This window comes from Lolium rigidum, chromosome 3, assembly GCF_022539505.1.
Source record: "Lolium rigidum isolate FL_2022 chromosome 3, APGP_CSIRO_Lrig_0.1, whole genome shotgun sequence".
NCBI classification, from domain to species: domain Eukaryota; kingdom Viridiplantae; phylum Streptophyta; class Magnoliopsida; order Poales; family Poaceae; genus Lolium; species Lolium rigidum.
The window spans coordinates 286,234,021-286,261,124 of NC_061510.1; the positions used below are offsets into that span (position 1 = coordinate 286,234,021).

Here is a 27,104-nt window from a genome sequence, read left to right on the forward strand (position 1 = left end):
AAATACGAACCGATTAAGTTGAAATTAAATTTCGCTAGAGAATTAAACTATGAGTGCATCGCAGTTCGAGTTTGTCGGTACAATTCAACTATATACATCATAGATTTTACAAAGCAACAAGATAAAACCTAATTGTACGGGGCTGCTAACCTGGTTTTACAAAAAAAAAAAAAGGTCGTGGGATACCTAGCTGGGGCCTGTAGACGCATGGCGCAATGGACGGCGCACTCGATCTTGATGAAGCGGACATCGGCCTCCTTCTGAGCAGCCTCGAAGGTGTGTAGGAACGGCGTTGGCCTCCTCGCGCTTCCACGTCGCGGCCGCATCGGCCTCGGTGATGATGCGGGCCACCTCAATCGCGGCCGCCTTCTCCTCGTCGTTGTCTACGTAGTCTCCGTCGTCGAATCGCTTCGCTGGCGCCTCCTACTCGTACGAGATCGCCTCATAGTCGAATGGTGATGGAGAGTGGCGGCAGCGACGACACGAGAAGGCCGACCCCTCGCTGGAATTGACGTACGTGGCGAGCTTCCCAGACGGCACGAGGCCCCAGCTTTTTCAACACCATGCGCTCCACCACACTGCTGAAAACCAGCTGCTCATGGTGGGGCGCTTCCGCCCCCAATCCGGCCGCCCTCATCCCGGAATTACCGTTGTGAGGCATCTAGGGGTCGGGGTGGGTGTGGCGGATGCGGCGGATGCGACGGAGGGGAAGTAGGGTTTCTATACCGTACATGCCGCATCATCCTCTATATATACCGGTCGCACCGATAATTTCATGGGCCCCGTGAAATGTTTACGGACTAGGCCGCTAAGGGAGCTGATTAGCGACGCAAACCGAACGAAACAGTAAACCGGCCAGAAAGATACAGTTTAGCTCGTTTTATAGGATCTGCTAGAGTTGGTCTAAGAGCATCTCCACCGGCGGTCCCAACAACGACACCGCGCCGGCCCCGAAAATAGCAATGTTGGACACACACACAAGGTTAGCATTGTGTCATGCCACTGCTTTCAAGTTTCAAGTGAGACCGTGGAATGTCATCTAGAACATGTAAACCTAGCAAGACTTGAGAGTGTCCTCTCTAAGTTGCTACATCGGTCTGTTTTAGGGGAGGCAAGCCCATCTTATCACGTCGCTTGAGTAGGGATGCTCTTGCACCATGAACCATTTAGTTAAGTTGTGTGTCGTAGCATGCGATGGTATCTAAAGGTATGATTGTTGCACCCCCATGGGGCTCTCACAGCATTTTGAGCTTCTCGGCCGTCGGATCACCCCATCTTTGCCCCACTTTGCATCTCATCCGTTTATTCATGAGTGTTCCAATTGGCCCTCCCACTAGCTAACCCCATGCAATGGCCATGTGTTACCCGCCAGTGACTGCACGGGGGTCCCACTTCCATCCGGGCCCTCATGTCAGTGACTGCAGGTGGATTTTATTCGGTCGGTCTTGCCTTCAGGTCGTGCAAAATATCTCCACCCACAAGGGTAGATTGGGTATTTCCTTGTGGGACGATTGGATGAGACAAAACTCCAGTCCGGGACCAGAACCCTAGCCATTCGTGCGTTCCCTCCCCCAATCCCCTATCGTTTCCTCCCCCAATCTCGTCGTTCTTCCGCTGCCGCCGCCGCCGCCGCCTCACCATATCCCGCTCTTCTCCGCGGTCGGCCTCTTCTCCAGCGAGCAGTCGTCGCACGCGTCCTCCCGCTCTGGGTCATCAAGGACAAGGACGAGCGGCTCTGGCTGGCACGGCATGCTCGTCTCGTCTTCGTCGGCTCCGGCGATGCAGAGCCATGGGAGGCCGCAGCCTTCCTTGGTGGCGCACTGGCCGTACCTCGTCGCGGGTGGGCGACAGCGGCAGCAGCGGCGAGCGCGCGTGGTAATCGGCGGAGGTGAGCACGCGCGTGGGCGTCGGCGTCGGCGGGTGAGCGCGCGTGGTAATCGGCGGAGGTGAGCACGCGCGTGGGCGTCGGCGTCGAGCGCGCGCGTGGGCATCGGTGGTGAGCGCGCCCCTGGACGAGCTAGGCCTATTTACGTTTTAGTTTTTGGTTTATCTGGGTGGTTTTCTCTTCTGTTCTTATTTCCCCATGCCTTTCCTAAGATGCTCCGCCAGGCTCACAGGTCTCTCTCTCTCTCTCAGCCCTCCTTCTGCGCCTAGAAAAAGAGAGATACGGGTGGGATGGTGGAGCTTGGGTAGCGTCCGGACGCCGCGAGTCTAAGCATGCCGCCGGGGGTCATGCTCTGCCTCTGGTTCGTCGGTTTTTTTTCAATAGCCCCTGTTCCCCGCATCCCCTCCCCCGCCGTCATGCTTGCGTGCTCCTGCACGAGCGCGTGCTGCATAATAGAGGGGTCCACAACCAAAGCTGACCCATGGAATCTAGAACCTAGAGTTCTAAACTCTTCCTTATTCTCTCTCTAGATTTAATCCCTAGAAGTTTTGTTTATTTGTGCAGATCTGTTTATCTATGCAAACAAGGTGATTGACAAAAATCCAAGAAGGTTACTCACTCTTTTGATTTCTTGATTGGGCACAGATGAAGAGGTTGTTGGATGCAGTAAAGGTACTTGGAATCTTGATTGCAGTGATTGGGATTGGACTATTTGTGCAGATCTGTTTATCTATGCCAACAAGGTGATTGACAAAAGTCTAAGAAGGTTACTCACTCTATTGATTTCTTGATTGAGAACAGATGAAGAGGTTCTTGGATGCAGTAAAGGTACTTGGAATCTTGATTGCAGTGATTGGGATTGGACTATATTCATACTTCTGTACCCGTGAAATTAAACCCACTAAAGCATCTCCTCAAGTCACTCAGGCACATTTCCCCTGGTTATTTTCATTGTGATTTGAGGTGCAAAACATTTCTGTATTTTGAAATGGATCTCCTGAGCGGCATGGCTACTTTGAATACATATGATGCTTCAATATTCCATTGGGAAGAACTGAGAGGTATTCTCTCTTTGCAAGAAATTTTGCAATCTCTAATGATATGTTTCTTCTCTGGCATGGTATCATTAAGATATTCTCCATGGCTATAGGTATTTGAGACGTGGTTCGATCTATAATTTTTTCGAAATGGGTTTCCCCAGCCTCTGCATCAAAATGATGCATACGGCCGCTTTATTAAGATATCAAACGAATCCAGTTGTACACACGAACGACTATAATGGCGTGTATCCCTTAAGTGATGCCTCACGTGACATACTTCGACCCAAAGGAGGCTGATTCCACCTTATCGAGGTGATCTTTTTTGCATCAACCTTACTTCTAACATGATTGGGACCTCCTTAATTGTCTTGTGTGGTAGATTAGGTGTATTAACCTAAGGAGGAGCTATGGGGGCAAACCAAGTACATGAGATTCTAACCCATCTGCCTATGAAAGGATTTCTTGATAGGCCTATTTCATATATATGTTTTATGTCTGTAAATTCCACCTTAGTTCTTGTTTTTTCTGCATACATTTGTCTTGATATTGGTAAACGAACTATTCACGTGATGTTGGTTTGCTCAGGTGTACATTGATTTACAAATTCAGATAGGTTTTTCTTTTACTGTGCCAACCCATCCTGCACTCTCCCTGGTTTGGTTCCTAGATGTGAGGTTGCCACTTCGCTTTGCTAAAAAATAAATTACAATATCAGGACTTTTCTTTGAATGGGTGAACTACCTCGCCTCTCTTGAGAATCACTATTGGGCCTCTTGATGCTTCAAAGAAGTTAGGAGTTCTATCTCATTTTTTGTTTATGTTTTCATCCCACCATGAACAAAAATCAGTGGAACAATGTTTGCAAAGAAAAATCACTCGACTCCTGTACCTTTCCAGTACTTTAATTTATAGAATAACTATGACATCTAGATGTCTGTGCGGATGAATTTAATGGCTCTTCCCTTATGGTTAATGCCAATTTAATTTCTGCAAGAGTTTTAGTTTTGGCAATGCCATGATATTCATTCCTTAATTATTCTGCAAAATACTACCTTTTGTCTGATCTGTATGGATATCTTTGGCGGAGCCTTGGCTCGGTGAGCCTGGGCGGCTGTCCAGGCTCAGCCGAGGAATCTCCATGCAGTTGGTAGTGAGAGTGATTTAATCAGCTGCTTATGGGGGCAAATGCTCCAAAATTGCTGTGCTGAACTCCAGTTATCAGGTTGTAGCAGATCATGGCATGTCTATCTGAGTGGCGAGACATCAAGCAATGCATTACTTATAAGAACCATGCCATTGCAATATTGGAGTGACTTAAATTTTGGATTTTAGTGTGTTGTTGGTTGCAAAGTTTAGCGTCAGTGTCTCGCTAAGCGTACCATTGTGTCCACATGATTTTATACATGCCTAATTATGCACAGTATGCCAGCTTAATCCATTATCTAGAATATTTTGTATGTTTGTGTAAATAACAAACAGATATTTTACACCTCAACTTGTAGGAGATCAGATGTTTTCTGATTTGCATTAAAGATGAGCCAAAACTGATTGCTATCTTCACCATGTAGCTTCCTGAGAATGCGAGGACTCAATGTATTTAAGGCAAAACAGATGTTCTTGAATATGCTGAAATGGCGTCAATATTGTGTTTGTTAATGCCATTGCAAAGGTATAACATGGTTCTTGCTTGTAAATATTGTTGTGGCTGTGGGCACAACTTTGATTAAGCAAACATTGCACATATCTTTATCCACGTGTTGGTTTCTTATATAGTTCATCTAGGATAAATTCTTTATTGATGAATCTTTGATATGATTCAACTTGTTTTCTATGTTACCCCCTTTTTTCACAACTACTACAGGCTGAGTGAAGGCCTGGCGCAGGTTCCCGGAATGACAATGATGATCCAGAGCATCCGTTAGACCTGTGACGTGAGGCTACCATAGGCATCAGCAAGGTAATACTCTAAATTTTCCTTTCGGATATTCCTATTTGTACTCAGTTATCTTTAACAGTCAATGGTGGATTAAAAACATCTATGTGCGGATTATACCTATCTAATTTTATGTGCAAGCAACGCCATCAGCAGTTGTCTCGCGCTCTCACGCTGTCATTTGTGAGTATTTCCCACCTTGTTTTATCTCACGACCAATTCTATTCTATTTAGTATGTTACATCAAAGTAGATCCTTCTGTTTAATTCCATCGACCATCTCTGTTTAATCCCCCAATAGGTCAAGCTATGCAAACTAGCCAGTACCTTCTCAGTTGGCAAGTTTCAAAAGGTAGGATGCTATGGGAAATTGAGGTGTGTGCCCAGATAAAACATAATGTGTGGGGTTTGTTACCATGTTGTATAGATTTGGTCCGACTGTCTGGTCTCTTTGATTGAATTAAAGTTTAATTGTGACATTGCAGATTCGCTAACCTATTATATTGATGATTTTATTTTCTATTGAAATCTCAAAATTTTATATGGAAAGTTGATAAGTGAAACAAATATAATACAAGCCTTGATCTCCACAAATTTCATGATATTTGCATGTGTCTTCTGTCTTGGCATGTTATTTACTTTATTTTTACTCGAAATCTCTACCCGTGTGCAATGCTAAAAATATTTTAGCAACTATAACGTGTTTTAGGATTTGCTAAATAGTTATGCTACATGTGTGCACATAGGCTGTTTGTGCAAAGGCCCGGATAAATACTACTCCGAGAAGATGATTTGTTTGTGCATTTATTTTGTTTGATAGGGCATGTTTTTAATTATGGATCTTTACAAAAGGCTGATGACTGTAAATGAAATGAAATAGAGATGGATGTCGCCGCTATCATGAGATCGGCGTTTGGGGCTACCTCAACAGCGTTGTTGATCTGCAGGTTCGTCTCCCTCTCTCTGTTTTCATGTGTGTGTGTGTGCATGTGTGTTGGCTGACGATCCCCTTCTTCCTTCAGCAGCTCAGAAAGTAGTATGACCATGTTAGTTGGGATAAAATGCTAGAGTGACAATGCTGATGCAGCCTCAGACCACCACAAAAGATATAGGTACCATGTACTAGACCTATATCTTGAATTTTGCTTAAAAAATTGTATGACCTGTGATGGTTGTGATTCGTTCATGCTTGCTTTGTACTACAGATTCATGGTAAAAGGTTGTACATGCACAAATATATACGCCTACCCATTATAAACTGAACTTGGCACATGATAACTTCTCATCACACAAAAAATTGTATGACCTGTGATGGTTGTGATTTTTGTACAATTGTAAATTTTATATGTGATCTACTGATCTCCATGCCATGCCGATTGTGACATTTTTCTTTTACAACATGATAATTTCAAGAATTACTAGATATTTTTCTCTCTTAATCTTTTGATTTATCCCACCACTTGAAAATTTTAGTTAAGCTGGATGGTGATACCCTGCTTATAAAGCTGATGCCCCAACCATTACTTCCTAATATTTTCTTTGCATTTGTGTTGTCACTTGGTCTAGCCAATACGTCACTGTGTTTATACAGCTTTTCTTTTCATTCTTGTGATAATTATGTACACAGATTATAAAGTAATTTTATGCAGCCATAAGAGTTCAAGGATGGATGGACTACTTTCTTATATTAAATTCTTGCTCTTTGATGTGATTAGTGAAAGGAATTCTGCTCACATTCTATTGTAGTTGTAATTTATACCACTTTTATGCAGCCAGAAGAGTTCAGGGATGAATGGACTACTTTTTTAATTAAATCCTTGCTCTGTGATGTGATAGGTGAAAGGGAGCTATTAGTCCAGTTTGCATGTTTTGTTTTACAATAATAAATAAGTACATATGGCAAAATGATCTTATTAGGTGCATGTTTTAACGGATCAAGTTTTTTTTCCTACTCACGATTATATTACATTGCTCTGCCCAGTCCATGAAATTATGTTAATAAAGTACTGCCACTTTCAGAGTTCTATCTCTGAATCTGTGTCTTGCTTGCTATACATAGTTGTGCCAGCATATCCTTGTGATTTCGCTTAGGATACTTAATTTTCTTCCCCACTCTCCACTCTGCTCAGAAGTGTATGTGGCGCTCTATACTGAAGCGTGCTACCAGATTCAGCTCATTCAACATAATTTGCTTAGCACATCCAGGCTTAGATTAGTGCATGTATACATAGTTTTCTTAACACATTTAAAATATTGTTGTTATGCATATAATCGCTAGGAAAACACAATATTTCAGAAATATTTGCAACACTTAGAATATATGGTCAAATTTAAATGAGTGGCACTGACGTTTTTTCTGTGGTTCACTCTCTATTGAAAGCATCAAGTTACCTGTCCCTTTTTTGCATTGGATTTTTTGGTTCCTAAAGAGTTCACATGACTGACACTGAGTTGTAAGTATTGTCAGTACTGGATAAAATGTCTTTTGTTTTTGTATTGATGCGGTGATGTTTGTATGCGTTATTTAACATCTTGATATTCATCTGTTCAGACAAGACATGAGCTGAACATTCAAGATTAATTGCAGGACGAAGATGATGCTCTAACAGTTACATTCAAGAGATGATACACTTTCAGAAAACACTATGTAGATAGTAGTGCAGTTAATTACATGCAGTTCATTTTGTGCTCAAGTTACCTAATCCACTTTGAGAAAACACTATGTAGATAGTAATGCAATTATATTGCACATATTTTTCATCAGTAGTTGGTTTCATGTAATGCTATGGTCAGTTGTTCTCTTGTGTATTTCGTGCTTTTCTGTATAGTGGTAATTGTAATTAGTATGTGCCAAGGACTACATCTCCCTTCTTCCCTTTGTTATATTGCTTTTTACTAAGATGCCTCAGATAAAGTTTAGCAGCTCAATCAAACTGAAATGAAAATGCAGAATATAACAGTTTTTCAATGCAGTATTATTTATTTGTCATCCCCAGTGTAGAGGTGCTAATTAACACGCAGATATAGCAATTCAGTTGTAAAGATTTGCTTCTAAATGTGTATTGCAACATGAATTGTTAACATATGCTATCATAGATTCAGTTTCAGATTTCGATCTCTTACCCTTTCAGTGCCAAAGAGTCTCAGTGTATAACTTCGTAGTAGATAAACAAGAAATGGTAACATACCAGCCAATTATATGCTTGCATTTCTACCTTTTTCGTGTACTGAAATCATCCCCATGTGGGTTCCACCTGCCATTGTTTGCAGTATTTTTCTCCATTTTTCTCTTGCTGCTCACCACCCTTCTCAGTACCCAAATGCCCCACGCCTCTTCTTAGCCGCAACTCACTCTGATGAATTCTTCCACGATGAGCTGGAGCTGCAGACCCCTTTGGCGCCTTCAGATGACGAGCAGGAGCAGCAGGTAGCCTCTGATGGCTTCGAGCTCCACCTCCCCTCGGCTCCAAGCACCCCTCTGGGGACATGGGAAGGCTCATCCAAATTTTGGATCTCCCAGCTCCGTCCTCCCAGATCAAGAACAAGGCCATCACCGAAGCTGTCCATGCCCTTCCAATGCCAGAGTATGAGACCATGGAGAAGGACAACGATGTGAGCCAGTAGAACCAAACCAGTAGTACTATGCTTAACTCAATTCAACATGCAAGCTTAGCGTACTATCAGTTGTGCATGTCACCATTAGTGTAGATTAAAAATATGCAGCTCTTCCTTTCTGTCCATGTATCAATGTCGTCTGGTTCAGTCCAGTAGAAATGTCTACCGACGTTGTCAACATTATCTGCCATGTAATCCAATGTAAATATATCTACTACCGCTACAACTTTATTACTACCTCCTTTATATCGCCTATCTTACCTCCCATCGAACAAATATCCAAGTCGATGCCACCATTATGAAAAATTAAATTTCATCTACCACATTCATCGACTATAAAATATATATATTCTAACCAACTAATAGTGCCCCTGCTTAGGAACAGGTTTCTATTTAAAAGATGCATCAAATTTCTATAAGGTACTATAGTTCATAGAAGTTTTATGAGACCTAAGAAATCTATTATCATATTGACATTTGACAACAACTTTTTTTATTGTCGTTATAGAAAAAAAACATCAGCACGACCTCCAAGATTTATGCTACATAATATTTGCACATGCACTTCCTTCGGCATGAAACTCTAAGGGTAATCAAGATTCCTTCTAGCAAAATACTCAATCAGTATTATATTTTGGTTCTATATAAATATTTGTTACTATGTTTATAAATTCCCGTGCTTCAGTGCTTTGGTATATTTTCTAAGACATAATAAGAAAAATATTATCACTTACCTATCTACACATGAGTCTCACGGGATCGTGCGCCAAGGCGCACTACAAAATCTAGTTTGTGTGAACTTGGGGGCTTTATTAATTTAAAGTTGAGCATCTGATGTATTTTATCTATAAGCAACATGAATTTATTAGTATACTAACATTTGAGTAAAATTTGTACTCCGATTCATATTAGTTAACACTAATATAGATGTATCTAGACATAGATTTTAACTGTCGATACATCCATTTTAGGGGCAAGTAAATATGGATCTGGGAGTAAATATTATAAATTCAGGACTAGAAAACCCTCTACTTGAGAAGCCTAGGTTATTAATTGAGAGTTTTCCCTTCGCAAGAAGCAATGTAGCTGAATTTTCTCCTAAAAATCTGTAGAACTGTAAATCAACCAGCAGAAGGATTTTTTGTTTCAAAAAAAAAAACAAGCAGATGGATTTCATGTAGCGGCCCCTTTCCTCTAGACATTTTTTGCACTTAAATTCATTTTCACCGGAATTTGAAGACGTCGTTAGCTGAGATCGCCACAGCCAATATTCTTGTTACACGTCATCGTTACATGACAAATACTATACACCAAACAACAGATAAGGGGCGCCTGTGCCAACGAAAATTCGTTCGAGATCGAGTAGTTGATCTCTGTCTTCGCTCGAGCAAGCGACCAGTACTGTAGCATGGCGTTCATGGCGAGCGGCAGGGTGGCGACGATGGCTCCGACCAGATCAAGCTTCGTCACTCCCCGCAGCTTCTTCAACTGGGGCAGAGGCGCGAAAGAAGCCGACACGCCGCCGCCGCCGCAGTTCCAGTACCACGAAGTGGAGCGGCCGTTCCCCATGTCGCTCGTGGCCAACACGCACCTCAGAGGCCGGGAGCTCAGCTGCTGCTACAGGGCCACCGTGGACGGCTTCGGCGCGACCGACTTCCACCGGCGGTGCGACTTCAAGGGCCCCTGCGTCGTCGTCGGCTACACGGCCGGAGCTGGCTCCGTCAGGTTCGGCGGGTTCAGCCCGGAGGGGTACCGCAGCACGGACGACTACTACGACTCGCTCGACGCCTTCCTCTTCTACTGGCCCGCCGCCGCCGATGACGAGGCCGGGCCCGTGGTGCTGCCCAAGGTGGGCGGGAGCGGCGCGGCGCTGTTCGACTACGCGCGGGGCGGGCCGCAGTTCGGCGCCGACGGGCTGCTCATCGGCCCGCCGCTCACAGCGGTGATGGGGGTGTTCACGGGGCCCGACGCCAGCGTGGGCGTCGGCGACCTCCGGCGCGCGCGGTCGCGGCTCGGGCTGTCGTACGCCCGGAGGGCCGACGGCAAGGAGAGCCTGTTCGGCGACGACTCCAAGGCCGACCTCGACGAGGTGCTCGTCTTCTGTAGCCCGCAGATCGCGAGCATGTACTAGGCTACTAGCTGAATTAGCTTAGCAGCTGCTAACCAGTAAAAGAGTTCTTGTCTTTGCCCCCATTCCTGTAAATGTTAACGCTGAACAACTTGTAAATTCGTTTCCAGATTCTGCGTGTACACATTCAGATAGAGAACAGTTCCATAAAGTTCACGCCGACGGCACATCCACACCCACATAAAACTAGCTAGTTTTGTCAAACAACCAGGTAGAGAACTAGCGATGCAAGTGACATCTCTCAAAGTCTCATTTATAGTTCATTTTGTGGTATATCTTATATTTACTAATTGGAGACTCCCTAGGAGTTACCACGTTAATCTTTGCGTAAAAAGAAATAGGATCCGTCCGATATTACTCCTAGACAGTAACAGCCCTTGGATTGATTAGCCAAACGCAGTTCCCCAACTTCTCCACGTGCGGGTCTATCGTCTTACCCTAAAAGCCAATCTTGCTTGATGTGTCTGCTGGGCTCCCGCCGCCGCAGCTGATTTCACGAGCCGACCACACAAAAAAGTAGCAGATCCCAATCTTTCTTGCCATGTCTGCTCTATTTGCTTATGGTGCCGGACACTGATTTCCAAGCCAGTGACAGAAAATCAGCAGACACCCGGTTGATTTATTACCGATACCCATCAGCAAGATGCGTTAGAAAGCAGAGAAGAGCAGGGCCAACAAAGGGTACGTCGTGAGCATCCTTTTTTCTGGCTTCATGTATCTTCAGTTCTTCACATGCGTCTAGAAGCTACACTGCTTGCTGCAAATCACAAGACGGATCCAGAACAATACTATTGCTGGATGGGTATCCCTAATCAGGTTCAAATTTCTGTCAATCTTCTATGGAACTAGATTTTCACAAAAAGTTCCATCGATTCTTATTTTGCAAAAGACGTAAATATCATAATTTCTGGATCAGTAACATCTGGATTATATAAATTGTTTCTCATATTGACTAGGTTTGAAGTTGAGAAGCGCTAGAAGCTGGACTGCTGGAGCATCTGAAATATTGCATCCCAAAGTCGAACATGAAGAGTTGCCTCGATTCTTAAAAAAGGCATCGATTGTGAATTTCTTTCCTCTAATTGTCTTAATCTCATGTAATGCATGCCGTTGCAGTTTTGTCACCAAACATAATACATCAGAGATAGCTGAACCATGCATAAAGGTTCTTCTATCGCTATAAATTATCAGACCTAGATCAGTGCAGCTTATATGAACGGATGCAGCCAGTTTTAACTTTTAAGTGGGGAGCTGTTGTGCCGGCAATGGATGCATATCACATTTGTAGACAAAGCTATTGTCGATGACTTGGATGCCGACACATGCCAGGGATGCTCGAGAAGCTATTGCTGATGACATTATGTTGCAAGAGGTCTGTCAGAAGAATGCCGACGAGATGGCGGCTTGAAGAAGCTGCAATCGATGATGGGATGCAGTAAGACCGGTGTAAGAAAAATCCATCTTTGGATTTCAAAAACGAGGCAACACAGAGATAGGCTTGAGGTAGGGCTCTAATCTGAAATATTATTGGCAAAGGTGATAGCTATAGTTTACGGTTTTCTTCATTTATTCAGTATAAACTACTTTTAGTTCGTGTAATCAATTCCGAGAAAATATTGTGCGTATTTAACCAGAAGTACGATAATAATGTAAGGGCTCCTATTCCGTTGTGCCATCTGCTCTTAGATATTTGTATATATATTTACTATTGTCGATGAGCCTCATAAATTTTCCTAATCTTAAAGATGTAAATGTAGGTAAGCAGGGAGAAGAACCTGATGTTTGCTGATCCAGGAAGATGGCTATTCATTTGAGCATCTAATTTTTTATCGACACCGCACTATCACTCGAATTGAAATGAATATATTGATGGGTAAAGGTTAGAACCATGGGCGTTTTGTTCTCCCAGGATTGCTAGGTACTTTGCATCAGCTAAGTAACGTCTACATGTACTTCATGTCTGCAAATTTCTTTCATTGGACACTTTTGGATGTTATTTCCTGGATCATTTCTTCAAATAATGAATGTAACAGTTGAATAAACACATCATTTTCTTAGCCACGTCAGTCTACTAAAGCTTATTTTTTCCTATGGTTCCACAAACTTCCGTAATTGCTTTAAAGGCTTTTCTTAGTTTTGAGTGGTTTGTTCCCTTACAAAATATAGGCAAACTTACACGAGTAGCTCCAAACTTTACTTTTTTTTAATCAATATGAATAATTTTATATTACGTAGACCAGGCCTCTATAGATAAATTTGGAGTCAATCTGATAAACTAATGAAGAAAAAAAAGTATACTTTTTTCTTTCAAAATTTCCTTGCATTTAGCATTTATTCTTCCAGTATTACGCTGAGTAAAAAAAAGGGTGTTCTAAGCAATTGTTTCTTATATCATTTTTTACAATAAAACCGCGTATCATATTGTTAGCGATTTTCGTGGATGCTTCTAATGGGGCCTGGAGGGTGATTCTAGAATGTTGTTTGGTTTTCTAATGAATTAAAATTAGGTATGTAGAACTCTCCATTCCTAAACCACTGAAAACTCAATATCTTTTGATACACTACTGTATTTCAATAGTCTGTTTACAGAAATTAGATATTGTTTTGTTACGGGGTGGTACACATTAAGGAGTAGAGCTTGAAGGTACTGTTATAAAATGGAGTGAGAAACCAATGTTACATATGTCAAAATCTTAATTGATTGAGGTAATCTGGGAGCCTTTCAATTGCTTTGCAAGCCCTCCCCATTTTGATAGCAAGCAATACAACATCAATCGCTATTTTTTCCTCTTATAATTATATTGAACCACAACCTAATTGATGGGATAGATAATGCTTTGATATTGCATATTTATCATATTAGTTATAGTTCAAGAAAATGACATGGTCATCATATGATCATTGTAAGCGTGGATGCGAATTTTATGCTATTATAGAAGCTCTTTTTTCTAAGAAAATAAAATAATGTTGCTTTGTTTCTGTATGAAAAATTATGTTGCTCTAATGACCGCTGAGTATATACAGTATTTTGCAAAGTTCCATTTTTGAAACCAAAACTTCAGGACCTTATTATATATAGGCTTACTGCGTACCGATTTTTTTTTAAAATGTTCATGTTAATACATAATTTTTAGGGGTGTTTATATATATATATATATAATCCTTTATTTAAATTTACTTACATATAATACGTCTAAAGATAATTTATAATTGAAGTGTCTTTTCCAGTAGCTAGACCGTGCAAGTGCACGGGTTGATGACTAGTAGTTCATAGTTTAGTTTAAAATTTTAATTAGAAATTACAAAATAAACTATAAGGCCTTGTTCGTTTAATCCCTAACAGGCAGGGATCAGCCTGGATTGTGGCCCGATGCCGGGTTTCTAGCCCGGCGAGGCTTTCTTTCCAGGCCAGTAAATTTGAGGTCTTCGTTTAGCCCCCATCTGGATTACAGCCCGGCCCATCCCGTCCAGCTCCTCCTCACTTGTTCTGATAAAATTTCTCCCCACCAGACCCGTGGAAAAAAATCCACGACGCGAGCGACGGGGCGACGGCGACACCTTCCCCTCCCTGCCTGGATAAGAGAGATTAAGCGAACAACAAAAATATTCCAGAGATTATTGCCAAAGGGGTGGACATGGGTGAGTTGGGATTGGGTGTAGGGGCGGGATCAACCCATTCCCTGCATGGTTTCGTTCCCCTGAAAACGAACGAGGCCTAAGCGAGATTTTGATGGGATCTCACTTAATAACAACTTGTAATGAAAACTGAGTGTATGAAAGCAAAATCCGGTTACCCTCTATAATGGGCTTCAGTCGATAACTCAAAATGGAGTGTCTAGATCTCAATTGACTTAGACATAGCTAAATCTTAAAATAAATTAGAGAAGATATTAAATTCTCATATGCAATTCATAGGTTAGCACGAAACAAAACAAATTTGCCAGTTTATTAGAGTCCTTTTCCAGCTCATGTGTAACTCGGAAACTTTTAGTTACAACCTGCCATGCGCAACTGGAGATTTCCCGGTTGCAACACGATCCCACATTTCGAAAGTGGACTGAGATTTATTTAAATTCCGGTCAACTTAAAATTAGGAAAATCAAAAGAAAAATTACTACTATTAGTACTAATATTAGTTTTTTTATAAAGAGCGTTTCATTACTCAAAAGTTTTAAGCATTACATCTAACCTCTGCATAACTAAGATGCACACAACCGTCCGAGTATCAATTCTGACCAAATATGACTTCGTAAAAGAAACAAAGAAACCCAACTAGTCTAAACTTTATTGGCTTCCATACGCCGATTATGCAGCCATCCATGTTGGGAAATAAACTCCTTAGCCGTATTCTTCAACCGTGTAGACACCTCTCTAAAGAGGTCGCGGTCCTCCAATCTTTGAAGTGGCGATCATGAATGGAGCAAGGTCGTACACCAGTAAATGACCTGCATAAGAGAAGAATTTTTATCATTAAAAACCTTGTCATTTCTACATAGCTAAAGCGACCATATGACATCAATCGTTCTCACTCTCACTCTGATAAGCGTTTTATACCTAGGAGCCACCACATTTAGCCAATTGTCATAAACATTTACAATCCTACGAGGTGGGTATAAGGTAGAACCCATCTGAATGATTGACCATATAGATCGAGCAACCCGACAGTTGAAGAAAAAGTGTTTTATTGTCTCATCTTCGTGACAAAAAACACATTTCTTGTAGCCCTGCCAGTTACGTTTTGCAAGGTTATCTTTAGTTAGAATCTCACCCCGACGAAGATACCACGCAAAGACCTTTATATTCAGAGGTATCTTCATCTTCCAGATGAATTTATTATGGACAACCGGTTGACTGGGTATAATTAATGCTTTGTACATGAAGTTTACCGAGAATACACCATTCTTGGTGAGGCTCCAACAGAATTCATCAGTCCCTTAAACTAACTGGATTGGAGCTAATCTCTGTAGCAATTCATTCCAACTAGTTAGGCGGTGGCCAATAAGATCACACATGAACGTCATAGAGGTTGGAGAAGTTTCCATCACCTTCTGCAAGGTATTTTTCTTATGTCGAACAATATTGTATACGACTAGATATTGTTCGCGGAGAGTGGTTGTTCCCAACTATCTATCCTCCTAGAATCGTATCTCCAACCTATTTTCATGAAAAAACAACCATATGAAAAAAAAAGTGATTCTTAGTTGCGAATCACCTTCTTCTTAGTACTAATATTTAGTTGAGACAGCCCATTCACAAATTAAAATTGAAACAGGTTAAATCCCGCCATAATTAAAATGGATCAGAGGGACTGATTTTGAATATGGGCCGTTATGAATAGAAAATCTGGAAAACATTTTCTGAAAGAAAGAAAAGCCGATCAGCATTATCTCTCTGCTCCCGCCATTGGTAACCGCTAAAACTACCCGCCCCCTCCCTACCACAATTCACTGCCGCGGCGGCCATCCATGGCCGCCTCCACTCTCCTCCGCCTCCTCTCCCCGTCAGCGCCAAGCCTGCATGATCCAAGCCCTAGGATCCACTCTTCACTCCTCGCGTGCCCGACCCGCCGGCGTCGGTTCCTGGCCGCCCGCTGCTCGTCATCGTCGCCACTGCTGCCGCCATCGCCGCCGCTTGAGTTCCCCCTCCTCCCGTTCCAGCCCGCGGAGGTAATGCTTCTGAACACCGAAAAAAATCGAAGGTCCCTTTCTGCTGTTTTTTTCTGGGATAGTGTTACATGGAATCTGATGATAGTGATACAGCTTAGCGAGACCAGAGTTCACAATTAAATCACAAATAATTCACAATCTACCAATGTTCGATTGGAAGGTGCATGTCGGATTGGCTTGTTTGCAAAAAAAAAAAAACATTGGTGACTTGGGTGGATTGGATGAATGAAAATTCAGAACTATATACTTATATTTCCATTAGGTATGACGGCTGGGATGCGGGGTTCAACAGTCTCTTATTGGGTTGAGTAGAACAAACTAGTTGAATCAGCGAAGGTAGAGATTCTGGCAGAAGTTAGTGAGGGCAGGGGCTGTTTGATAACCTTTCTTCATGAAACATTGGTAGAACTCGTCACGGCATTTCTTCGTTTCTGCTAATGCATATCATCACCTTCAGGTTTGTTCAGTGATTGCAGTTGTTAGATCGAAAATGACGCACTCTTTTTTTTATCGTGAGTATGCCAAAATGATACACTCTTGTTAGATGGGATTTTTTAAGCGAGAATTGTTTCCTTCCAAGAGCCTATTAACTAGGCCTACTGTTAGATACACAGGATTGTTGCAGAAATCAGCATTCCAAGTTGCAACAATGCCATTAGTCATAATTTTGTCCCAAGGGAATGGTTGGTGAGGTTATCACATCGCCATGGCCCGATTCTCCTATAGCTGCATGCTGCCTTTGCATTAACCAATTAAATAGTTCTCATTTTTTCTCATAGACAACTTCTGCAATTAATTTTGAAGTCACGTATCTGAATCTGCACTGTTTGTAATCATCAAGTTTGCCCCAGTATTTGTGTTCTGCAAAGTTACAAAACTCTCATGAATTTTAATAAAAAAGATTACTTGGGCCAGTTCTTCGGTGTGAGGCTTATACATTTTCCTTAAAAAAAAAACAGAGTACTGGGATGGTACTGAGATAATGAAAATATTTCAGGTGTTGATTCCGTCTGAATGCAAGACTCTGCACTTGTATGAAGCAAGGTATCTAGCACTGCTAGAAGAGGTAATTACCATTGTCTCAATACATTGCTTCATGTTAGTTTTTCTATCTCAGGATATTTTTTTCTCAACTGATACAATTCAGCATCTTTGCCACATAGAAAATATTTTTCATCATACATTTGTAGTTTATCATATAAGAGTTCTCTTTCGGTGCACCTCCCACCTTCCTATAGGCAAAAGATATTTTTAACCATGACCGTCCACTGGTGAAGTTTACCTTTTGGCTTTATGCATGTGTATTCCATCACAAGTAATAGCACATGTTTACTTTTGTAAAAATGAATCAACCCATCAAGTTCCCAATGCAAAACTATCACAATCTTGTTATTAATACAAATTCTAGGATGTCTTTTGGCTTCCAAATTACATGATGCTTTAATTTAAAATAGAAAAGGTCCACCTTTAGTCCCTCACCTGTTGCCAGTGAAAGTTTATGTTTGGTCAGTCAACTCTAAACCAGTAAGTTTCGTTTCTTAGGGTAAAAAGAAAACAATTTAAGTTTGGCATCTTTCACACTATTTTTCTGCGATCAGGTGGCGCCGTTTTTGCACACATAGCAGAATAGGTAACACAAAATTGGAAACACATAGGGCAAATTGGCAAACATCTGATTTTGTTTTAAAAAAATATTATGAAGATAAGAATTGAAAAATCTTTATTGTTCGAATGTAAAAATGGAAAAAATAGGAAGAGAGACCTCTTGAGTTTTGTCGAAATTCATGTTTTCTAGAATATTTATATATGTTATGTGTTCTAAAATCCATATCATCTTCCATACCTTTTCTAGAATATTGATGTTCTTCTCAATTCTCGAGTTTCTCATTTTATATGAATTGTTCCCAATTTTTTGCTGGTGTGATACTACGTGTACGAAACCGATGACACATCATTGCAAAACCGCTTTCAGTTGGGCAAGGGATCAAATATAGTCAATTAAGTGGATAAACTTGAGGGACCAAAAGTACAACTTTTCTTTTAATTACACTTTCTCTAAGCTACCACATCAGAAAGGTTGCACGCGGCTCCCAAATCTCTTGTTACTGGTGTTAGAGTAGTTTATACTTGCGTGTTTTGCTATGTATTTTCCCTGTTTTGTCTAGCTCCCGTAGCTTGTTCATCTCTCAAGAAAGCACATCTAGGATCTTCTTACTCGTGTTCTTTTATTGATGATCCTATGGTCAAAACTCTGAATCCGATTTGCTATTCCTCATCTTGTTGGGAGTTTTTCTTTTTAGAAATGGGGGTTTCTCGGCCTTGCATCAGAGCGATGCACACAACCCTCTTTATTAAAAGTTCATGAATTCAAAAGTCTTACAATCTCAAGGATCACACAGAGTGGCTGCATGAATAAGCCAACAGAAGAGAGAATACATAAAATGCCTATGCATATTGTATCCTATTAGTGCGCTGCCAACCACCCTGGCTGAAGATAGCCCGAACGACCGCCATCAACCGAGTGCATCCAGACTCCATAGGTTCCCGCTGATCCTTAGTTTGGAGATAATACCACATGTGGATCCAGTATGTAGCCCTGTAGATAACCTGAAAAAGGAAGCATCTTCTACTCTGTTAAAAACGACATCATTTTGACAATTCCAAATTGCTCAAAGCAAAGCACAAACTCCTAAGCGGATTCGAGCCTTCATTTTATTTTATCAATCCCATGTAGCCAATTCCCAAACATGTTTTTGATATTAGTTTGACGAGATATATGAAACGTGAAATGAACCACTCCAAATTAGTCTCGCTAAGGGATATTCAATAGTTTCATAAAATCACATAATGCACATTTCTTGGATCCCGTCCAATTTCTTTTGGAAAGATTATCTTTTGTGAGCAAAAAACTTTTTATTTAAGAACTACAGGGCTATTTTAAATGATACTTTCAAATGCCATATGTATTTCCTTAGAAATTTAGTATGGTTATTCATGAGGTCAGAATATGAAGATTTCACAGAGAAACTCCTATTGCCGTTAAAGTGCCAATAGAACCTATCCGATTCATTCGTTAAATGAACCACCAAGAGTCGCGAGACAAGCTGCACCCACGTTGCCCATTTGTCATTAGAAAGTACCCTGCTAAAACTAATATTCAGCGGTACGTTCTGCAGAACCTCGCTGCAACAAACACATGTTTTTGTCTCACAATATTAAAGAGAGATGGATATTTTTTGTCTCACAATATTAAGGAGAGGTGGATATTAGAAGCTCAGGCAACATGGTGAAGTACAACGAGGCCAAGAAGAATGCAAGGCGAGTCGTGAGTGAAGAGGGGGGGGGGGGGTTATGATGAGTTATATGACATATTAGGCAGAAAGGAAGGCGAGGATGATATCTACAAGATGACAAAAATCTGCGAGAGGAAGACGAGGGACCTCAACCAAGTTAAAGCATCAAGGACGAGGTTAATCGACTTCTACTGAAAGATGAAGAGATTGATAATACATGGAGTACCTTGATGGGTTATTCAATGATGGGAATGAGAACACTATGCCCAAGTTGAATGACTCCTTTGATGACGCTAATAGGAGTTTCTTGCGGAAGATCCAAGAGCTTGATGTTAAGGAGACCCTGAAAAGGATGAAAGGCCCTTGGCGCTGATGATATCCCAATTGAGGTGTGGAGAAGCCTTGGATACGTGGCAATAGTATGGCTAACTAAGATACTCAACCACATTTTTGGTAAAACAAGATGCCTGAAGAGTGAAGAAAAAGCATAGTAGTACATATCTTCAAGAATAAAGGAAATATTTAAACTTGTACTAATAACCGATGAATTAAGCTTATGAGCCATACTATGATACTTTGGGAGAGAGTCATTGAGCGCCGCTTGATGAGTGTGACGAACGTCACTAAAATCAATTCGGTTTTATGCCCGGGAGATCGACTACAGAGGCGATTTTCTTACTTCGCTAACTTATAAATAAATGTAGGGAGCAGAAAAAGGGTCTACATATAGTCTTCATCGACTTGGAGAAGGCATAAGTAAAGATACCAATGACAGTCATGTGGTGGGCACTCGAGAAGCACAAAGTTTCAACAAAGTACATTACCATCATAAGAGATATGTACGATATTGTTGTGACAAGTGTTCGCGCAGGTGATTGTGAGTGTGAGACTGATACCTTTCCAATCATGATAGGACTATATCAAGAGTCGGCCTTGAGCCCATACATTTTCCTTAGTGATGGATGAGGTGACAAAGGATATACGAGGAGACATTCCTTAGTGTATGCTCTTTATTGATGATATGGTGCTAGTGGATGAAACCAGGGTTGGCGTAAATAGGAAGTTAGAGCTATGGAGGCACACTTTGGAATCAAAGGGGTTCAGACTTAGTAGGACAAAGACTGAGTACATGCGATGCGACTTTAGTGGTGTTGGGTGAGAAGACAAAGAAGTTAATTTAGAAGGACAAATAGTGTCTAAGAGGGACACCTTCCGATACTTGGGATCAATGCTGCAAAGCAATGGTGATATCAATGATGATGTTTGCCACATAATCAAGGCAAGATGGATGAAGTGGCAACAAGCAGGCATCTTATGTGACAAAAAGGTCCACAAAAGTTAAAAGGTAAGTTCTATAGGACGGCAATCATACCATTGATTTTATATGGAGTAGAATGTTAGCCCAATAAAAGAAAACACATCCAACGAATGAGTGTTGCAGAGATGTGCATGCTACGGTGAATGTGTGGCCATACAAGAAAGGACCAGAATAGGAACGAGGTAATACATGATAGGCTAGAGATGGCACCGATCGAAGAGAAGCTAGTCTAACACCGACTAAGGTGGTTTGGTCATATCTCACAAAGGCCTCCAGAAGCACCAGTATGAGTGGAATTCTAAAGAGTATGAAAAATACTAGGAGGGGCAGAGGAGTCCAATGTTGATATGGGCGAAGGCGGTAAAAAGAGACTTGAGGTTTTGGAATGTCCTAGAGATTTGGCTCTTGATAGGACTGCATGGAAATTAGTGACTCATGTGCCGGAATCTTAGTTTACTTGTTTTTCTCTCTCCTTGTTTTTGTCTCCTTATGTTTTTGTTGGGTTTCATATCTAGCCTACCCCAACTTGGTTGGGAAAAAGCTTTGATATTTTTATAGTATAAATGCTATTAGTATCACGAGTAACCCCGTGTACCATTAGCTTACCAAGCATATTGATGTCGATGCTTCCTCTATGGCTCCCATGCGTAGGATTAGGAGGGGTTGCTCTACGGTATGTGCCTTTCGAGTTATAATTAGCCGAGTTCTCCATGAAGGCCTAGATAAAGAACAATACAACTTCTACCTCCCCAAATTGAGTGATGTTGATACACCATGAGTTTGAGGGATAGTGGTTGTTAGAGTAATTTATACTTTTCATGTATTTCTATGTATTTTCATGTTTTATGAGGGGTTTCATGTATATTTACAACACTTGCAGTATATATACTGTCCCTTGGCCTCATGGAAATTCATGTTGCATGATTTCTAATAAGTTGAATGTCATGGTCAAACAACAATCATGCTCAACTAGGCCTAAGTCCTCGGCTCCACCGCACTAGGCCAAGTATCGGCCCAAGTGTTATATTTATTCGGAGATGATTGTCAAATGGTTCCTTTTAGATATACTTTAGGTACATTGAATGGTCGGTGTCACCACCGCAGTATGTATAGTTGTAATACATTGCAAGCTATCAAATATCATATTGTTCGCTTGCATCATTTATAGTTTTTTTCTATTTTTAGATGACATATAATTAGGCGACATTATAGTCATTACGAAGGCCAGCTGATCAAAATAAAAGAAGGAAATGCGGTTTTTTAAGTTTTTTTTATTTCAGTTAGTAGTTACCTTATGAATGATGACGCGTTGGCCTTGAGTCATTTAGAGTATTTAGGCGTACAATATAGTCGTTATGGAGGCCATCTAATCAAAGTAATAGGAGATAATACGATTTTGTAGATTATTTATTTTAATTACTAGTTACCTTATGTGATGACGTGTTTAATGAGGGCCTTGAATCATTTAGAGGATCTATTTTATATTTTTAGGTGGCATATAATTAGGCACACATTATATTTGTTACAAAGTCCAGCTAATAAAATACAAGGATGCAGATGATTCCGCAAGTTATTTATTTCAATAACTAGTTACCTTATGGACGATGACGCGTTTAACAAGAGCCTTGCATCATCTATCAGATTTAGGTGGCATTAATTACGCATACATTATATTCTTTCTGAGGGCCAGCTAACCAAAATATAAGGAGGAGCTGCTTTTCTGCAAGTTATTTAGTTTAATAACTAGCTTACCTCATGCACGATGATGGTTTGGCAAGAGCCTAAATATTGTATATTTTATTGTATATTGTGCAGTAAAAAGTCAATAACAACCTTATATGGTGTATGGCCTATTACCTGCTATTAGATAGATCTACTCCCCAACCGCCTCGATATCCTTCATTATAGTTTAGTGAAAGAGTGTCGATATTACAGAAGGGATTGTGGCACATTGTTCGAGAAACACAAGAACCACATATTGCCGTAGCTGAATAGTGATAATGGACTTGTAAATCTTCAGCCAACAGGCCTTACTATATTTCTATCAATCCTCACTCAACAGGCATTGTATAAGAGGCAAAATTCCCTTGTACACTTTGTCCTTGATCCAGTTTTATCAAGCTCTTCTAAGGATTCCTTTGCTGTAAGATATGGCTGTTTGGTGCGGATAGAAAGTGTAAGTTCTTGTCCCTCATTTTGATAATCGATGTCAGGGTTCTCGTGCGGTCGTTCACCTTTTCTACTTGATGATTTATCTCTAGTATAGGTTCAAAAGATGGATTTTGGAGCATTAGTGTCAATTAGAGGTGTATGCCGAGTGAACATCAAGAACCTTCTTCAGGTACATACATTCCCTTTCTTGATTAGTTGTTCTTTTGATGTTGATGCACATATCATTGTTTCAATACTTGAGAACTTCAATCAATTTTGTGTATAATCTCTTCAGAGGTCTTGTTCTCTTCTTTGCCAGTATTACGTGTTCCATTTTAAATCTATTACCTACATGTGCAGATCTTCTAAGTTTACCTGTGGAGTTTATACACGTTTCCAATGCTGTGTTAGTTCTGAATTATTTGTGGCATGCCTAGAAAGAAGTTACAAAACTAAAGAGTGGCCACCCATATGGTCTTTTCAGATCCCGAATTTGATGCTCTGTTTTATGCAGCTACAGTTCACAACATCTCTTGTATTCTACTTCTGTTTTAGATGGTCACATTGTTCCTTGATCCAGATGGAGCCCTACTTGCGAGGTGATGTTTCTCCCATGATGGACAGGTCTTCCGATGACATCGATTTGGACCTGAGAATTTCCAAACTAAGGGAGTCCATGTGCAATTTGCACAGCCTACAAATGAAGCTGAGGGTTCAGTCACTATTCCTGTTCCTTTTGGTGATTTGTAAAATGCTGAACAGTAGTTTCATCCCGATCTTCTAACATCAAAACTTCTCCATTTAGGTGCCCGAGGATGAACCGCTGCAAACAAACATCAAAAGTTCTCTACTTTGGTCTGAGAAAGATATTTTCGAAGAGTACGACGACAAGTTCATCCCTGGGCTCCCAGAACGTCTCTCCTTTGCGGCGTACCAATCAGTTTCAGGTGATAATGGATCATTCAACTTTCACATCTGGTCACTTCTTGACCCTAGCTTCTGTTTTAAATCTCAATATCACCTGGAATGACCAACTAAAGAGATGCTGCAGAAAGGATGTACATCAACTTCATGTAGTCTAATCTAACATCAAAGCCATACACTACAGGTATGTCAGATGAAGAACTTCTTACCCTGCAAAAATACAAGATAAAGGCAATGGAGTCAACGGACACTCTGGAAAGACTAAACAGTGGAATCGAGTACGTTGAACATAACATTGGTATGATTGCCGCGAGACTGGCAATTCAGAACATATGATTCTCGGTACACAGCTTACTGAAACTGAACACTAGTATTACCATCAGCATCAGCATGATATGATGGTGATGAACTGATGATCATCATCAAAGAAGTGAGTACCTAATACTTCTAAGATCTAACTGATGCTCATGCTCCGTAAGGAAGTCCAGTTACATGCTCTGACCTCAGAATGTCTCCACTTCGCATCTGCACTGTATACAAGGAGAGGACTGACGCAGCTTGATTGCTTTTGACATGCTTGATGTACATCCGGACAGTGCAATTGAAGTAACTTTTGCAATTTCGTTTCAGATAAGTCATACTCATAAATTATTCAGATCTCAGGCGTTACTAAAAAAAACTCTTGTAAATCCATTCCATGATGTAATTCATACAACTGATTTGTGTGGAAAGCCTACAAGGGCTACAAGCTCTGATATGAACTCTGCAAAGTCTAAACCGAAGTGATTCATACAACTGATTCATCTGGAAAGCCTACTACATGGGCTACAAGCTCTGGTACGAACCTTGAAATCTAAAATCGAAGTAACTCATACAACTGATCCATCTGGAAAGCCTACAAGGCTACAAGCTCCGGTATGAACTATTTCGCCACGCTGATCTGGAATCAGCAGCAGGAAATCATGAGCTGACGAACTGCCATGCTAAGCTGCAAGGTGCCGCAGCGCTGCGCAGAAAAATCACCGCCTACTCCTCCGGGGCGGCTTCGACGGCCATGTCGACGCCGAAGAGGCGGATGCAGCGGCGTTTTGCATTGCCAGGCGACGCCGCCTCCATCGCTGGCCGCTTCCGCCGCGTAGCGAGGCCGGTAGGGAAGCTGCTGCCGCTGGCAGCAGGGGCACGGGCCAGCGAGGTCGTCTTATCCCTGCGGTGGCGTCCAGCCCTGTGCCCGCCGAGCCCCTTCCCGCTGTTGAACGTCTCGCCGCAGTCCGTACACGCGTACCACCTTTCGTCGGCGGCGTCGCACCTGCGGTGACGTGAAGCCACGTGCCCGCCGAGGCCCTGCCCGGTCTTGAACGTCTCGCCGCATCCCTTCTCCTTGCACGCGTACCGCTTTTCGTTCACACCCGCGCCGGCGCCGGCGTCGTGAGCTCTGCCACGAACAGAAGCAGCAGGGGTGGCCGGCGGTGCTGCCAAGGCCATGGGCGCCCCCGCCGTCGGGACAAACGGAGCCGGTGCAATCGCCACGGTTCCTGCTGCATGAGGATCTGAGATCGCGGTCGAGCCCGCTGCCAGGAGAGCTGAGTTGAGCGCGGGCACGAACTGGGGGATCCATGCTTCCACGACGCTCTTCACGTAGACAGGGGCGCGGTAGACGGTCCGCTCGTAGGCGATCTGGGCCACGACATTTTCCGCGGTGGACACGCACTTGGCCAAAAACTGCATGCCCAGGTCTTGCTCCCGAACCCACGGGAACACCAGGCGCAAGACCTCCAGTACCGTCGGCAAGCGCGCAGCCGTCGCCACCCACGCCTGCCTGGTCCTGGTCCAGGCCATGATCTGCCTCTTCTCCACTTCCAGCTGCGGAAGAAGCGCCGGCGGTTCGGCGGCGGCGGCTGGAGCAGGCTGGCAGATCTTCATGTGCAAGTACAGCTCCAGAGGCCCATGGAAGATCCTGGAGCACAGGTGGCACGTGTGCAACGCCCCCAGAGCCCCGTCGACGCCACCTCGAGCAGCGCCTCCACGGTTCGCATCTGGACGCGACGAATCCAAGATCAACCAGCCGGCGCCACCACGTCTACCACCTTCTCCTCCGCCCAGAGGCGTCGAAGCGCAGCGCGGAATGGCAGCTGCAGATCCTTCCAACGGTCTTCCTCCTTGATCAGCGTGGCCGCGCGGGGAGGAAGGGCTTCCGTGGCTGAAGGATGAGCGGGGTGTCGGGAAGATACGGGGATTGCACTGGGAGCTGGTTGGGGAGGGGAACTTTCCGGCGGCCATGGGAGGCGAGGGGGGAGAGCTAAGCTGGGTAGTTGTAGGGGTTTTGGCCTGTGGTTTGCTGTCTAGGACTGAGGAATGAGGAGCCTTGTGGTCCTGCTGTGGTGTTAAATAGGTGCGCGGGGCCAGTATTGAGGAAGGGTCGATGACGAGGATATCCTGTGCATTGACCCTTTTTAAGAAAGTATTAACTCTCATGGCCCAGCGGCACGACAGCTAAATTCTTAAAATGGCATCAAAATGATTGTTGTGTTCCCAGAATGCATTGGGAGTGAACATCTTTCGTGGAATATCATCAAACAAGTATCGTTGTTTTGGAAATGCCGCGTCTCTCAATTGACCGTTATCTCGAAAAAATGGTATGGAACAGACAGATACATTCTTAAAACATCATCAAAATGATTTTCCTGTTCCGAGAAAGAAATGGAAGCGGTTGTCTTTCAGGGAATATCATCAAACAAGCATCGTTATTTCGGAAATGCCACATTACTCAATTGACCGTTAACCGACAAAAATGGTATGGCACAACGGCACGACAGCTAAATTCTTAAAACGTCATCAAACGATTGCCTTGTTCCGAGAATACCATGGAAGTGGTTGTATTTCAGGTAATGTCATCAAAAAAAAGTGTCGTTGTTTTGGAAATGCCGCATATGTCAATTGACCGTTATCTTGGAGAAATGGTATTGCATAACGCCACGACAGCTGAATTCTTAAAACATCATCAAAACTATTTTCCTATTCCAAGAATAACATGGAAGTAGTCGTCTTTCATGGAATATCATCAAACAAGTGTCATTGTTTCGGAGATGCCACATTAGTCAATTGACCGTTAACTCAAAAAAAAATAGTATGGCACAGCACCACGACAGCTAAAT

At 42.3% G+C, this 27,104-nt stretch overlaps 2 protein-coding genes across 2 annotated transcripts; both read left to right on the forward strand.

Annotated features, from left to right (window-relative positions):
• The first annotated feature begins 9,857 nt into the window (after positions 1–9,857).
• LOC124699614 lies at positions 9,858–10,874 on the forward strand. Its single transcript, XM_047231892.1, has one exon. It carries the CDS (start codon positions 9,881–9,883, stop codon positions 10,601–10,603), a length of 723 nt encoding a protein of 240 aa, XP_047087848.1. The 5' UTR covers positions 9,858–9,880; the 3' UTR covers positions 10,604–10,874.
• A 5,162-nt stretch (positions 10,875–16,036) lies between these two features.
• Positions 16,037–24,768, forward strand: LOC124703518. The gene is made up of 7 exons (XM_047235730.1): positions 16,037–16,266; positions 17,264–17,332; positions 22,940–23,053; positions 23,144–23,218; positions 23,609–23,740; positions 23,834–23,975; positions 24,137–24,768. The coding sequence occupies exons 1-7, from the start codon at positions 16,066–16,068 to the stop codon at positions 24,286–24,288; spliced, it is 885 nt and encodes a 294-aa protein (XP_047091686.1). The 5' UTR covers positions 16,037–16,065; the 3' UTR covers positions 24,289–24,768.
• Positions 24,769–27,104: the final 2,336 nt, after the last annotated feature.